General features: G+C 57.7%; 1 protein-coding gene across 2 annotated transcripts in view; it reads left to right on the top strand.

The window, feature by feature from the left end:
• Positions 1-3,705: 3,705 nt before the first annotated feature.
• MBOAT2 (membrane bound glycerophospholipid O-acyltransferase 2) overlaps positions 3,706-14,870 on the top strand; it is a gene marked incomplete at its 5' end in the record, with an annotated part of 52,362 nt that continues 41,197 nt past the window's right edge. For both annotated transcript variants that reach the window (XM_084235161.1, XM_084235160.1), the window contains one exon: positions 3,706-3,780. In XM_084235161.1, the coding sequence (XP_084091287.1) occupies positions 3,706-3,780 (75 nt within the window). The remainder of the gene's footprint in view (positions 3,781-14,870) is intronic.

Genomic DNA, 14,870 nt, shown 5'->3' with positions numbered 1-14,870 from the left:
TCAGTGTCCCAGAACTGGCCGGTAACTGAACTGGATGTCACGCAGGTCTCCTGTTTCCTGTCTCTGTGACTCTCCCTCGGTCTGTTTTCCAACGTCCTGGATGAACCATCTGAGGTCTTACAGGGCAACTTTGTGAATTTCATTTTGCGGTGGCAGGTTAGCGTTAGCTTGTAGGTGCTGGGAGATGCCAGCCAGTGAGCTGTGCTCTTAGCATGTGCCTCGTCCGATGCCTTTCATCATGAAAGCTGCCCCAAGCTAGATGGGCAGAGAAGAGGCAATATAATTGCCCGAGAGCTCTAAGTTTCATGACACACGCTGTGTTAATGAAACAAACGCCGGCTGGCAGATGATTCCTTTCTCCTGAGTGGTTTATTCAGAGTTAAAAATAAGTTGGGAAGGAAAAATTTCATTTTTTTCAATCTTTAATTGCCATAGCCATTTAGGAGGCAAGAATAATGAGGCCACAGGACAAGAAACGGGGAGACGGGCATTTCATTCTGCCTGAACTGTGCTCAGAGCTGCTAGGATTTGGTGCAGTGAGTTACTGGGTAAAGCATGGCTACACAGGAACCCTACTTCCTAGCTTTTATTTGTAAAACTAATATCTTTAAAAATACTTACTCTCACGCTCATAGTCACATTTCTCCCAGGTAGGTAGGATGAGCGGGGGTATCTGTATCCACGTTTAACAGTATGGATGAGAAACGTATGGGACCGACAAATGATGCACATTTCTCAAGTTCCTATTTCCAGAAAAATTCAGGGACTAAAATTCAGGTTTTTTGACTTCCAGTTCAGTTTCTTTCTCGGGACATGATCTTTTAGTTTACCATTAAAATAAAGGTTCCTCTTTAGTCATTTTCTTCTTCTAACAGTCACTGTCTGTTTTGGGTACAGGATTTACTCTTTTGCTGATGAGCATCCTTACTCTTCATAGCATTGCACACAAGTCCTTGAGCATAACAAGCACTGGGTAAATGTTTCTAAGAATTAAGAACATGTGAAGCACCTTTAGAGGACCGACATTATTTCAGGTAGGACGATGGGGTGTTATACATCGTGTTCTATCCCTGCCCCTGGATCACTGTTTAAGAGCTTCTGATCTAATTAGCAGATACCTGTCTGAAGGCCTGCATCCAATCTACACCGTCGTCACAGAGCTTTTAGCTTACAACACGGGTCTCTGTTCCTTCATTACAGACAAGACGTGGTATCTCTAACTACATTTCCATTTTATACTTCTTGGATGGTAAGCAATTGTTTTAAAGAACCAGCATGGTTCTGAGCTCTTTACATAGGTAAGCTTTTATAACCTCATAATCCATGCACTTGGTGCTATCCTAATGCTCATTTTTACACACGAAGAAACTGAGGCTTCAAAAGATTAAAGTACCTTACCCAAGGTCTTGCAGCTAAGCGACAGAGGCAGCCAAAAACTTAGGCGTGTCTGACTCCAGAATCTAAACTATTATTACTACCACACTGTATTTGACCTACAGCTTTTTGACTCTCACAGCCAAATTTTCCAAGTTTTCTAAAATCCTTCCCATTCTAGACAGTAATTTCACCTAGTCCCCGCCAGTGGAGACGATGTTCTGTCCCACTAAAATAAAAATTCACTCGAAGGAAACTCCTTTTTGTAGACCTCACTTTGTCCCAGTGCTGGGATTGCTGCTTCAAGTTGTGATGTATTCCCAACACCCGTGTTTGAAGTTTGTAAAACGGCACTTGCATTTTTCATTCGGTTTGTATGCCCAGCCACCTGCATGCTTTCCTGTGCATCCCCAAAGTCGGGCAAAGGAAAAGCATTTCTCAGATGACCTTAAGAGAGACTCCAGACTACTGGCCCACGCGTGTTAATGAGTGACTGGCGGCCAGGTTTGCTAATTGACCACAACCTCCCGCTGAAGCACCACCGGGGCAGGGGTGTGTGTGTGTGTGTGTGTGCATGTGTGTGTGTGTGTGTGGGGGGCAACAAAGGTGCTGGCTTTTAAACTTTTCCCTTTGCTGTTATTCAGCAAGGATTGAGAATCTACCAAATCAGAGAATGCCAGGTAGGAAGGGACCGAACTGACAAATCAACTCCCTCCTTTCCAGAGACCCCTGGGGTCCCAAGTGAGGGAAGCCCCCCTAAACATGCTGTCTGGCCTTCATCAAGTAATTCCACCACTGATGATGAGGACGTCAGGAGGGGCTGCAAGCGCCAGGAGGGGAAAGGCCGCCTGTTTACAGAGGAAACCGAAGGGAGGTTACTTGGGTCTCCATCCGTTGCTGTTTGTTAGCGCGGCACCCGGGCCAGCTCAGTTTCCTGGCTTGGCTGAGGCTGGTGGCGGTTCCTGTCCCGGCGGGTTGCGGGGACTGGGTTGGCATCCCTATAGAGCAAGTAGGTCCCCATTAGTCAACACTCCATTTTGTGTGTTTGGTTTCCCAACGTCAACTGGGGTCTGAAAGATGTCAGGTGCTGTTACATACCCGGAGAGCGGGCGACACCCCCCCAAGGTACATAGTACCCATGTTCTACTCTGTCATCACTGTGTCACCTGCCTGCACTGTGACATGAAACTCATCGCAGGTGCGTGCGTGGAAGAACCGTTTATGCAGGGCGGGGGACCTGAGCTTCAGGCACCCCACGGGGCGTCTTGGGACACACTCCGGGAAAGTTCAGGTGACTGCTCTGGAAGCAGTGTGTAAGGCAGCAGAGCAAGAGGCGAAACCCCTGCCTCCAAGAGTTACCGCCCCCCCAAATTCCAGACTGTTCAATCACTGAACTTTGAGTTTCCCTGCCAGTCTCCGCCAGCGGTTCTCCCCGAGTCTGCTGACCCCAAGCGGACACCTGCTGACCCTGACACCTGCCAAGCCTAAGCTGACACCTGCCGACACCTGCTGACCCTGACACCTGCCGACCCCTAGCTGACACCTGCATTTTCCAGGAACTCGAAGGGCTGCCGTGTCTTAGGCGCCGCAGGGGAGTGGGCGCGCGTGAGCCGGGCCAGCGCGAGCGCGGGGGGCGGGGGGCAGCGGCCTCCCCCCCGCAAGCGGCGCCCGGAGCCCGGCAGGTGCGGCGCCTGCTCCCCGCGGGCGCCGCGTCCCGGCCTGAGGGCCCCGGGGCCGGGGGCGGCGGGCACGGAGGACGCGAGCCGGCTCAGGCCCGGGCCTCTCCGCGGCGACCCCGGGGCCGGCGCCCGCTCCTGGGGTCCCTTTTGGGGGGCAGGTCCCCACAGGCGCTGTCCGGCTCCCCAGCGACCGCTCGACGGCGCCGCCCACGCCGCTCGCCCGGCCGGGGGCACCACGCGCCCCCTCGCCGCCCGGCCCCCCGGCGGGGTGAGGGAGCCCGGCCCCCCGCCCGCCAGCCGCCGCTCGCCGCCCCGGAGCCGGCGCGGGGGGCGGGGCGCGGCGGGCCGGCGCCGGCTGATTGGCTGCGGGCTCGGGGCGCCGCGCCGCCATTGGGCCGCCGGGCTGTCTGGCGGAGGGCGCGGGCTGGGGAGGGGGCGGCTGGAAGCTGCTGGAAGTCGGGGGGCGGGGCGCGCGGGCGCGGGCGGGGGCGCGCGGGCGCGGGGGCGCGAGCGGGCGCGGGGGGCGGGCCCCGCCGGCCCCCGCCCCCGGCCCCGCCCCGGCCCCGCCCCGCGCTCCGACCGCGGGGGCCAGGCGGGCGCGCCGGCCGCATCCCCATCCCGGCCGGCGGCGCGCAGCGGGGGCGCCGGCGCCATGGCCCCCTCCAGCACCACGGGCTCCACCCTGCTGCAGCCGCTCAGCGCCGCCGTGCGCCTGCCCATCGACCAGGTACCGCCGCCCGCGCCGCCCCCCGCCTGCCCTCGCGCGGGGCCGGGCCGGGCCGGGGGGCCGGGGCCGCCCTGGACGCGGGGCCGCCCCCGGCCCGCGCCCCCCGCGCCCCCCGCCCCCGCCGCCGGGGCTCCGGCATCGACGGCCCGGCCCGGCCCGGCCCAGCGGCGTGCGCGCCCGGGGCGGCGGGCGCGGGGCCGGGAGAGCGCGCGGGGGCCCCGCCGGCCGGCCCCGGCCCCTGCCCGGCGCGCGCCCCCTGCGCCCCGGGCGGCCCGAGGGCCGGGGCGGGCGGTGGGCGGCGGGGCCGGGGCGGGGGCCGGGCCGGGCCGGGCCGGGCGGGGGGCGCGAGCGCGGCCGCGGGGCGGCAACAGTTGGGAGCGCGGCGGGAGGAGGCGGAGCTGGTGCCCCGCGCCCGGCCGGGCAGTGCCACCCGGCGCCGCGCGCCCCGGCTCGCCCCCGCGCCGGCGGTGCGCCCTGCGGGGCCGGGGGCCGCGGGGCCGGGGGGGGGGGGCCACGCCGGTTCTGCTCGGGAGGGAAAGTTTAGGAGTCCCGGCGCGCCGGGCGGGGGGGTGGGGCCCAACGGCCGTGCCCGCCCGGTGCCCCGAGCCGCCGCCGCGAGGCTGTCCGGGGTGCCCTGTCCGGGGTGCCCTGTCCGGGGTGCCCGCGGAGGGTCCCCGCCGGGCCGCCCCGCCCCCGGGAGGTGTGCCGTCCGCTGCCGAGGCCTCTGTGACGCAGGGCGCCCCGTCCCCCCAGGTGCCCCCAGGTGCCCCCAGGCCCCGCGACCGAGGCCGCCAGCGGGACCGTCCAGGACGCCGCGCTTGGCTGCCCGAGAAGCCCGCGCCCCGGGCGCCACGGCGCGTGCCCCGCTCGGACCCGAATTCCTTTTTAAAAAAAAAGATTTATTTATTTACGCAGCAGGAACCGGGCGCCTGAAGGCCTCGCCTGCCCTTTGCGCATAACTTCTGGCTCCCGGGCAAGGCCTGCCCCGCGGGCCCGGGCAGCGGCCTGATCCTGGAGGAGAATGGTCCCTCCGGCCAGGGATGCTTCCCCGTGAGACGCTGTGTTACTCGCCGTGACTTGGGGTCCTCCCTCCCCTCAGCCGTGGCTGGTTCTCACTTTTCCGAGCTGCCGTCCAGGTAGACCTTCGAGTGGATCGCACCCCCGACTTCAGCAGGTTGCTGCCAGGGCGCAGCCAAGGGGGGCTGGTGTCTGTTCAGAGATTTTTTGCTGATGAGTAGCGAGGGGGAGCCTTACTGCACCTTTGCGTTCATTTTCGGGAGGCAGGTGTGTTGGTCTCTCCCCCCACCTGGCTGGACTATCTTCTTTCCTAGGCTGCTGCTGCCTTTTAGCTTATGTAAAGCTTGTAACTTTAAAGTGACAAACATCTCAGCCATCCGGAGGAAGTTCTTTTCAGAGCTGAAATAACCGGGCGGCAAGGCCAGCTGACAGGACTTCGCATTTCCACCGTCCTCTGTTCCGCAGGCCCTGACATGTGCCTGGACAACCCCTTTCTCTTGGGGCAGCTGCCTTTGAACAGTCACCTGTGTCGTGTTTTGATTTGTTTGCTCTCCTGCAAGCCGTCTTCGGGGTGTTGACACCACAGGAGCCCTAACTTTTTTTAGTGATAATAAATTCTTTACTCAAGGCACCAAAAATATTGAATTTTTTTGTTGGTAAAGCTCTTGGAATAACCTTAAAAAAAAAACTCATATTGTAAAATTGGATGCATAAGTAGTCATTTAGCCATTATTTTAAAATTGAGCAGAATAGAAAGTAATTTTTGTAACCTAGAAATCGTTTCTGGTTGAAAGCCTGGGAATTGGTTGTAATCAAGTGGTGTGATTTAACAGGAGAAAGACGAATCCCGAAATGAAAAGTGTGAAAATATAACTTGTTATATGTGAATTTGGTCTGTGCTAATTAACAACGTTTTGGAAATTCAGGAAGTTAGAAAAGCGGTTGTTTGATGTCAGAGGAGGAGAAGGACCGTGGGGCTGGACAACCCGCTTCTCTGTCTTACGGGGTGTAGCGTGCAGGAGTGGGGAGGACGGGCAGGGAGGACGGGGCCGGCCTGGGGCAGAGGCGCGTGCTCTGGGGAGGCCAGCGAGGCGAGAGGCAGAAGATCTTCTTCCTTAGGGCTCCGGTGGTTTTATCTTTCCTCAGAAATCCAGTGACCTTGTGGTAACCGTAGTATTTGTTCAGGAGACTTTAAATTGAGATAAAAATAGAAAATCTAGTATCCAGCGAGGTGAAGTATTGCTTTGAGGTAGGCGATAGCTGGCGTCTGGAGCTCCCCTCTGGGCCTCGCGCAGGGCCGCGGTGTCCGGGGAGCCGCGGAGGGGTGGAGGCTGGGTGGTGGTGGGAGGGCCTGGACACGGTCAGCTCCTGCAGAAGCCCTGGCCCGGGCGTGCCGTCCAGTGCCCTCAGGTGGCCGAGACCCTGCTGTGTTCTTTGGTAGCTGCTGATGTGGTGAATTTTTTAAAAGACCCCAAAGTGAGTTCCAAGTCAGAGAAAATACTAATTACCTGTACCAGATCAACCTCTTTTTCTGTTTTGTTTCTACCCCGTCTCCTCCTGCACTGGCCGTCATTTGCTTTCTCTAGGCGTTCTAAGAGGCTGCAGCTCCTGCCCAGCCCCCTTCTGTCTCCTGTCCCCCCTGAACCATTTTCTTATTTCCCACGATGCTGTGGTGACCGTGAGGCTGGAGGTGCATTTCCCTGTGATGGGTGCCCAGGATGGCAACCTTGGCAGAGGGCCAGTTGGGGACGAGAGGTCTGTGCACGCACCAGCTGTCCTGAGCGTGGCCCCTGTCCTGTTGGGGGCAGGGGAGGGCCACGAGGGAGACCCAGGACATCTGAAAGGTTGGGAGGAGGGAGAAAAAACTGGGTGGGGGCCAGCCTGCAACCTGTTAGGTTACTAATCCTGCAAAGTCAGGTCGTAATTATAATGTAACACCTTCTAGTTCCACATCTCTTCCACATGCCTGGTATTATTTAATTGAATCCTTACAACAACTTATGTAGTCAGGAAAAATTCAAGGCCTGAAGTGTTTTTGCTGCTGATATATATGTGTGTGTGTTTCTCCATGTGTGTATGTGTGTGTGTGTATATATATATATATGTTTTTTAAAGGATTTGAAGATTTATTTATTTTTTTATACAAGCACTGGGTACAGTCAGAAGCGCGGGAGGGTGAGAGGATTCACCAGAGCCAGAGCGGGGAGCAGAACAGGCAGAAGGACCGAAGTACACTGCTGAGGGGAGCAGCGGGCGGCAGGAGAGGTCTGCGCGCCATGTGGGACCCTCCTCCGGTGGCCGGGGAGCAGCCGGGGATCGAACCGGCGCTGCAGAGGCTGCGGGCAGCTTCGCAACCCAGCGCTAAACCTGCTGCGCCACCAGGGAGGCCATATATATATATACATATATATAAAGGGTTTATATATGCATACAAGAACTGGGGTGTAGGCCAGAGTTGCCGGGGCGGGGTGGGGGGGAGTGTGTGTGAGAGGATTCACCAGAGACAGAGTGGGGAGCAGAACAGGCAGACTGACTGAAACACTGCTGAGGGGAGCAGCGGGGAGACAGGAGAGGTCTGCCGCGCCATGTGGGTCAGCTCCCGGGCTGGGGACCAACTCAGGCTGCAGTGGCTGCCGATAGCTTGATAGCGCCGAGACTATCACCCCTGTGCCACCAGGGAGGCCTTTTTTCATGTATATTTTGAAGCTATAATATGAATAAAGTAAAAATGTATTTTATATATGGTATTAAGCACTTGAATAAAAGGTCAGCTTTAATCTATGATTTGACATGGCAAATACTTTCTGTAGATCGTCATTTAGATCTGGTTTGCCAGTAGTTTTTGGAGAGAAGAGAGAATGAATTCACCAGTCACTGAAGCGCTGGTGGGAATGGTTGGGATGGGGAAAACCGTGTGTTGTGTGTTGGAGAAAGCAGTGTGGAAGCTTCTAGAATCCTTGTTTTCTTTTGGGCCCATTTGTTGATTGACCCTCCCAGTGCCCCCCCCTGCTCCCTACCATGCAGACAACCAACCAAGGGCATTGTGGGGGGAGGGGCTGTTGAAAGCCAGAGCTGCTTTAATCCTCCTCCAGTTCCTTTTGCTGCTGAGCCCCATTTTACAGGGGGGGAGTGAGGAGGCCCTCTGAGAAAATGACGTAGGAGGAGCAGGTGGACGGCCACCAGATAGGCACATCAGGCATTTGTTTTCTTTTAAGTGGCATTGAGTGCGGGAGGGGTGGGACCTCAGTATATGGATGTGGAACCCCGTTTCGTCCCTGTCTCTTTATCCCAGAGTGAGCATAAGTCCTCATAGTGAGAGCCCCGAGAGCTGGGCCCCCCTGCTGGAGAGACTCCTTCTAAGAAGGAAGGCACGTGGGACGGGACATCTTGAGTCTGTATTTTAGACCTGTCAGTCAGCTAGTTTTGGACACGTCACTGTACAGAAAGGGGTGCCCTCCCGTGATAAACGTGCGTTGTGCTCAGTTTTAAAATTCCACAGTTCCGTGTTTCATTAACTGAAGAAGCCGCCCTCAATTCTCGGTTGGAGAGAACTAAGTGAACCCTCTGGGGAGGAAAGCAGACCAGTACATTTCGAAGAAGTTGTCAACAGTGAGAGCAGAAACCGTCCTTCTGCTTAATCAGAAGCAGCAGACAACACCCCTGGTGTGCTGGGGCTGCAGTGGGGGGCTATGTACCCCGCTTCCCTCGCCGTGGAGTTTGCATGGGAGCAGGGACAGGCTCGGGTTTCTGACCTGTCCTTGGGGCTCTTGGGCAAGTTACTGGATTTTTCTTTAAGCCCCAGTTTCCTCATCCGTGAAATGAAGGGAATGATACGTGGCGCCTCCTGTGGGGGGCTCAGGGCTCAGGGCCCCGCGGGAGGTGCTGACCCTGTGCACGTGGGACGTGGCCCCGTCTTTACACATTGTGAGCTCCTGCTGGACGGGGTTTCCGTCTGCGTGGCTGACATCTGTTCATCTGCCCTCCACGTCTAATCTGGAGCTCGGCCCTTCAGGAGGGGACGTGTGCCGCTCGGGCTCGGTCATGTGATTAAAGTCGGATTAACGTTGAGTTTTGAATTTGGAGTCCTAAAGTGGTTTTTCTGCTTCCTGGCTGCTCCAGGAGTTCTTTGTCCCGCTTTAAAAATGCTCCGGTGTTCTGACTGCCCCGCAAGCACAAGGAGCGCCATCTCTGTTGGCGTTGATTTTCAGGATGACTTTCCTGGAAATCATCAAAACCACAGGCAACAGGGGAGCAGGTGGGCCTGCCCGACGTCTGCGAGTGCGGCAGGTGCCTGGCCCTGGGCGGGCGCTTGGGCTGAGCTTTCCAGTGACCTGGTAAGTGCTTGTGTGGGGGTGTGGGGTGTGGGGGGAGCTGCTGTCTGAAGAGACAGGATGAGGGGTGGGGCGTGGGGCAGGCCTTAGCCAGGTGCCCTTCCTTCTGCCCTCGTCCATCCTGGCCTTCCCAGGCCCGCCTCTTGCGTGTTCATCTTTTTTCAACTCCCGTCTGATGTGGCTGTTTTCTTATTGGTACCACAGAAGTGTTTGGGATTTGGCTCTGTTCTGGCATTTGTATTTCGCTTACTGTTACGGGTATCAGGCAGGGTTCTGGTGGGAGATGGAGTGAAGTAGGTAACCAAGGAGGCTTTAGGTGATTTACTAAGATCGGGGCAGGTTTGTGGGCATCAATGAGGGATCATACTGCCCCTGGCGCCTGCGCCGCTGGGACTGGAGGAGCAGAGGGCATGGGAGCAGAGCCCCAAGGGGGACCAGGCCCCCGCGGGGGACCAGGCCGCAGGGGCTCCTCATTCTGCTGCCTGAGGGACACACCAGTTGTGGGCAGCTCCGCGTGCTCGCCCCGTCCTCTCTCTTCCGTGCCTGCATTTTGAAAGGGTTCTTTATTTCATCAGGTGTGGAAATGAAAATGGGGTGTAGCTTTTAAGTGTTTGCCTGAAACACTTAAAACAGTTAACGTGTCTCCTCCTTGGCAGGATGCAGTGCGGCTGCACCCTGGGCCTGTGACCTGGATCTGGAGAGTGACCCGCCATGTGCCCTGGCGGCCCTGGTGGGGAGCCAGTCTTGGCCTCGCCCGGCCTCAGGCACACAGGTGCCTCTTGCCGGGGAGACAGGCGACCCCCACGGTGTGGCAGGTTTGGCTCCTGCTCCTGTACCTCCTTCTCCAGTACAGACCCCAGTTTTTGAAGTCCCTGACTTGGACCAGTGCCCCAGCAGGAAGGTGGCAACCCCTCTCGGGTGGCGCTGCCGTGAGTTGCTCTAAACACAGCGTAACCGCAACTTCCCTGCCCTCCCCGCCGCCCCTGTGCCCGGGCGCTCGTCCGTCCATCCTTGGGCTGTTGTTCGGTTGTGATTTGGGTGTAGACATGTGGAGGGCCGAGGGGGTGTCTTCACTCTGCCGTCGCCTCGCTGGACCCCCGGGTGCATCTTTCTTAGAAAGGAGTTAGTGGGGACATTTGCCCCCTTTCGATGGCTGCTTGTTGGCGCCCTTCCAGCTCAGAGGCGGGCACAGCACCTCGGTCCTGGTCCAGGTGGTTTGGCAGCCCTCGTCGAGGAGGCCCTGGGGCTTCCTCCCGGCCCTCGCCACCGCCAGCTCCTGTGCACTCAGTTTCCTGCGGGCTCCACGTCCCTGAGGAACGGGGGCCTCCCCTCATGTTTGTGACCTGCTAGGCCCATCCGCGGCGTGGAGTGTGTTGGGGTAAGCGGGACTGTGATGAGGGGCGGGAACTGGCTCAGCCTCCGCTTGTCACTAGCTCTGTGGCCTTGACGCTGGCTGGCCTTCAGCGAGCTTGTTTCCTGCTCAGCTGGACGAGCAGGTGGCGGGCCCCGCCTTGCACAGCCTGGTCAGCACCGCAGAGGTGGTACAAGTTAGTCTGACAGCTGGTGTCGGTTGGCTCGCGGAGGTGGTGCAGGTTAGTTAGCTGAGGGGGGTGGTGCGGGTTGGGGCGGCACGTGGTGAATGTGCGGTCCTTGTGGGACATGGGCGAGGGCCGAGGTGCTTTTCCAGGCATGGTGGAGGACCGTGTTGTGTGAGCTTCCGCCGGTCCCTCAGGGTCCTCGCTGCCTGCTGGCCCGCCACCTGGCCCCATGTCACACGTGACTGCGTGTCAGTGTGCCAGATGTGCAGCTGTGAAGAGGATCGTGGCTGTGTCCAGTGGGGTGGTTTCCAGGCTTTCGGGAGCACAGCTGCTTGGGGGTTGGTCGCGGGGAGGCTCCTGGCCAGGGGGCCCGCAGACGGAGCTGCTGGCTCCTGGCTCCGAGGGTCCTGCTCCCGCAACACTCGGCTTTTCCACTCTCTCTCACTGTCCCGCACCTCCCGGACAGGAGGGCAGAGAGTGGGAGATTCGTGGTGACCCCCCTGGACCCTGCTTCCCGGCGTGCGCCCTGCACCGTCTCCCGCTGATCTGCTGGGGGAGGCCTTGGGAGTGGGCGTCTCTGCTGGTGAGGGCAGTGAAGGGCCGCCTGGCTCCTTCGGACACCTTTCTGACCTTTATTTCTTCAAGAGGGTTACTTAAAAGAAGTGCACAGCGTTGCAGAGTTGGCGGGGATGGGACTGAGGACTCCAGAGGGGACACAGTCTCCTTGGAGGTGCCTGTGCGCAGCTGGACGGCCGCACGTCGGGGCGGAGCTGAACCGAGAGCGACTGGGAAGAGGCGTGATCAGTGTCGTCAGGAGACGCCACGCCAAGAGCCTGTGGACTGCACCGCACCTTAGTCCACACGGCACAGGGCATTGCTGTCCTTTCCGGGGAGACCTCCAGAGAGCCTCTTGGGACCTGTCTTGTCTTGCAGGTCCCGACCAGCCAAGCCCGGGAGGCCTGGCTTCGGGAAGCAGCGGTGAGTGCCTCAGCACAGCCCCGACAGCTCAGGGCAGCGGTGCCCTGTGAGCTGTGGACAAGCAGAGCCAGAACACCTGGCCACCGCGGCCATGGGCCTCGCTCCCCGAGACGCCCACTGGGAGGGCTCGCGGCTCCTGCCTGGGCGGAGGACAGACGGAACCTCCTTTCTGTTTGAATCCCACAGAAATGGCTTTTAGTTTGGCAGGTTGTCTGTTCTAAAGGAGGTTGTGGAAGGTCAGAGTCGTGGCGCGAGTAATTGTACATGAACTTAAGATGCTCGGGGCCGCGTACATTAAAATAAACAGCTCCCTGATTACACACATAGGCCCAGAGGTCTCAACCTTTCATTTTATTTTTGAAACTAAATTATAGCTGGAATTACAAGACATGAGAGACACCCCGTGACACTCACCTTGCTGACGCGGAGGGGAGTGAGAGGCTCTGCCTTTTGCAAAGCTACTGGTTGCAAAACCACTTGTCTCCCGGGTGCTCAATAAGTAACTGGATTGAATGGATCTCAATTTACAGTATCAAGTTTCATAGATAAATGTGAAGACTTGCAGTTGAGTTCCAGAAATTAATTGCCTGGAAGGAGAGGCGCCGGAGCCCAGCATTTGGCTTTGTGAACAGCCCTGAGAGCTGCTGTTGATGACACAGCGTGGCTCATCTGACCAGGCCGTGGCTGGGGAAGCGGGGAACGCCTGTGTCAACCCTTGTTCCCCTGCCCTGCGGACCAGGCAGGGGCCAAGAGCGGGTGTCCCTGCAGATGCCGCGTGGGGACATCTGAGGTGGGGACAGCGTGGCCACGGGGCAACCCTGCTCACTCTACTGATGGTTTCTGGAGCTTATTTTTTAAGGGAAGTCACAAATCTGAATTTGTATGTTTCTTAATTTGAATGGACTTTTTTATTACTATTTCAGCTATATCATTTTTGTTGAGGAAGTGGGTTACAACGCTGCATGGTGACTTTGGGATACAGGTGCACACTTGCGCACAGGCCTGTGAGCACAGCACCCTCCGCCAGCACCCCGCAGTCCTGCACCTGCCGTGGGCCTCTCCTGCCCCCTACCCCGCTGGCAGTGCAGGGAAATCTGAATTATTGGTGCAAATAAGGTCTTCTACATTTATGGCTAAAATTCTCTTTTCTCTGTAAGCCTGAACAGCACACCCAGCCAGACTTAACTGATGGGCCACAGGCAGTGGGCAGCGACTCCGCTCCAGACTCAAGTTCCCCTTTCTGCTCTGAGACTCGAGGGCTGTTGACAAGCCAGGCTCTGACTCGAGCAGGATGGTCAGCACCGTCCAGGGCTGGACTGCAGCCTGCGCTGGTGGCGGTGCAGTTCTTACATTTCTTCAGTTAGTAATTTCATCCTTCAACGGCTGACAGTTTTAAATTAAAATTTATCTCACTCATTTTTTTCATCTTGGAAATAATCTTGAAAGATAACACTGCGTTAGAGTGGGGAGTTTGGAATGCCACACTACTATCATTTTATTCATTGTGCACATCCACTAGTGCAGTTATTAATTGGCTGCTGCTGTCAGGCTATTGTAGGGCATGTGACAAAGACCCGCTTCTAGCGAGTGGAGGGTAAAGTAGCGTCTGCAGGGCCTTGATGGCCTCATGAGCCCCTATCAATTCTTCTTTTTTTTTTTTTTCAAGTGTATGTTGACTTGTGTGATAATGCTCAGACTTTGGAGTCAAGTGCAGCCTGCAGTGTGCCCCTGGGCGTGTCCGCGTGCCCCTCCCCGGCCGGTCTCCGCCCCGCCGGCACAGCTGCTCCCGCGGGCCGCACGCCAGGGGCAGCCGCCACCGGCCGTCTGGGGCCCAAGTCTCGCCGAGGGGCAATGGCTGGAGTCCGTGCCCTTGGAGATAGCAGAGGGGCCCTGTTCCAAGGTTATACTCGTGGTCCTATAATGGCATCCCTATCCGTTTCCTAGCGCAGGAGAGTGTCTCTTCTGTTCTTGGAAAATACCTTTAAAGCCTCCTAGCAAAGAAAAATCTTGGTAAATTGACCTCACAACATTGAGATTTGAATGATAAACTAATCAGAACAGAAGAGTAGAATTTTGGGTGTTCTCTAAGTTCATTACAATTTTCAGTGTGAATGGGAGGGATGAATTTTTTAAAGAGCTAGTTTGTTTTTGAGGCGTAGAAAATCAAATCCGTGGGAAATACGCTGCCCCGGGAAGGCTCTGTCACAGTCAGTCTCACCGCGTGGGTCTGTGAAGTCATCTGTAGAGGAGCTGGGTTAGGACTTGGTCCTCGACAGGTGACATTTGAGTAAGTTTTTGTAAATTTTTTTTTTCTTAATTCTGTTTGGGATTTTTTCCAGCAAAGACAGTGGCCTGGAGTGGAGCCGGAGGGCGGGTCTGGGGTTGGGTCCCTTTTGGCACTGATTTCATTGAAGGCGGGAACCTGGAGAGGGTGGCTGTGAGAGCCTGCTCCTCCCTGCCTGTCCCTGGCTCCACGCCTGGTGAGTGTGGGGTGTCGGCTCCTGCAGAGGGCAGAAGAAAGGGGCCTGGCCCACGGCCAGGGCTGGGTGGGGCTGTTGGTCGGTGCGCTGTGCCGTGGGGCTAGCTCAGGTGCAGACGGGGCGGGGGGTGGGGGGGTGCGGTCAGCTTGAGACCCTGGCTGGCCTGGAGTTGGGAGACCGGCTGGTGCTGGGCGGAGAGGACAGGCCTCCCGCGCGGGCTGCATTCTGCTTGTCCAGCCCCAGTGACCGAGGGCGCTCTGGGCGTCGCTGTGCGTGGCCGTTGACGGGCTTTCAGTATCACGCAGACATTAGGAGTTGGGTGGGGACGCTAGGAGGGCTAAGTAGGTGCCTCAGCCCAGGATGCGGGGAGCCAGTGCCGCCGCACTCGGATTCCAGTGTCGTGGGGAGAGCCGGGCCCAGTGTCGCAGCCAGTGAGTGTCAGGAGGGGCTCAGCTCCAGTAGGGGCTGCCTCGGAGCGGCCCAGGCACTTAGTGACGGGAAGATCATCAAGGTTTGCTTTTCTCATATGACTGTCGTGATGCAGATGGCCTGGCTGCTGGATGGTCCCCCTCTGCAGCACACAGAGACCCGGTTCCTTCCACCCCTGGTTCTGCTCCCTGGGGCCTTGGCCTCAGGCCACCATGCTCAGGGCATGGCCCTTCCTCTTGAAGCTGCTGGCTTTTTGGTGTTAGTTTCTGAACCCTCCAGCTGCGTGGGCCTGGCAATTGGCAAGGCTCACGGGTGAT

The sequence above is a fragment of the Talpa europaea genome (assembly GCF_964194135.1).
Source record: "Talpa europaea genome assembly, chromosome: 6".
Classification (NCBI taxonomy): domain Eukaryota; kingdom Metazoa; phylum Chordata; class Mammalia; order Eulipotyphla; family Talpidae; genus Talpa; species Talpa europaea.
The sequence above is the reverse complement of the archived record's forward strand: the minus strand, read 5'-3'. Positions and strand labels throughout refer to the sequence as shown.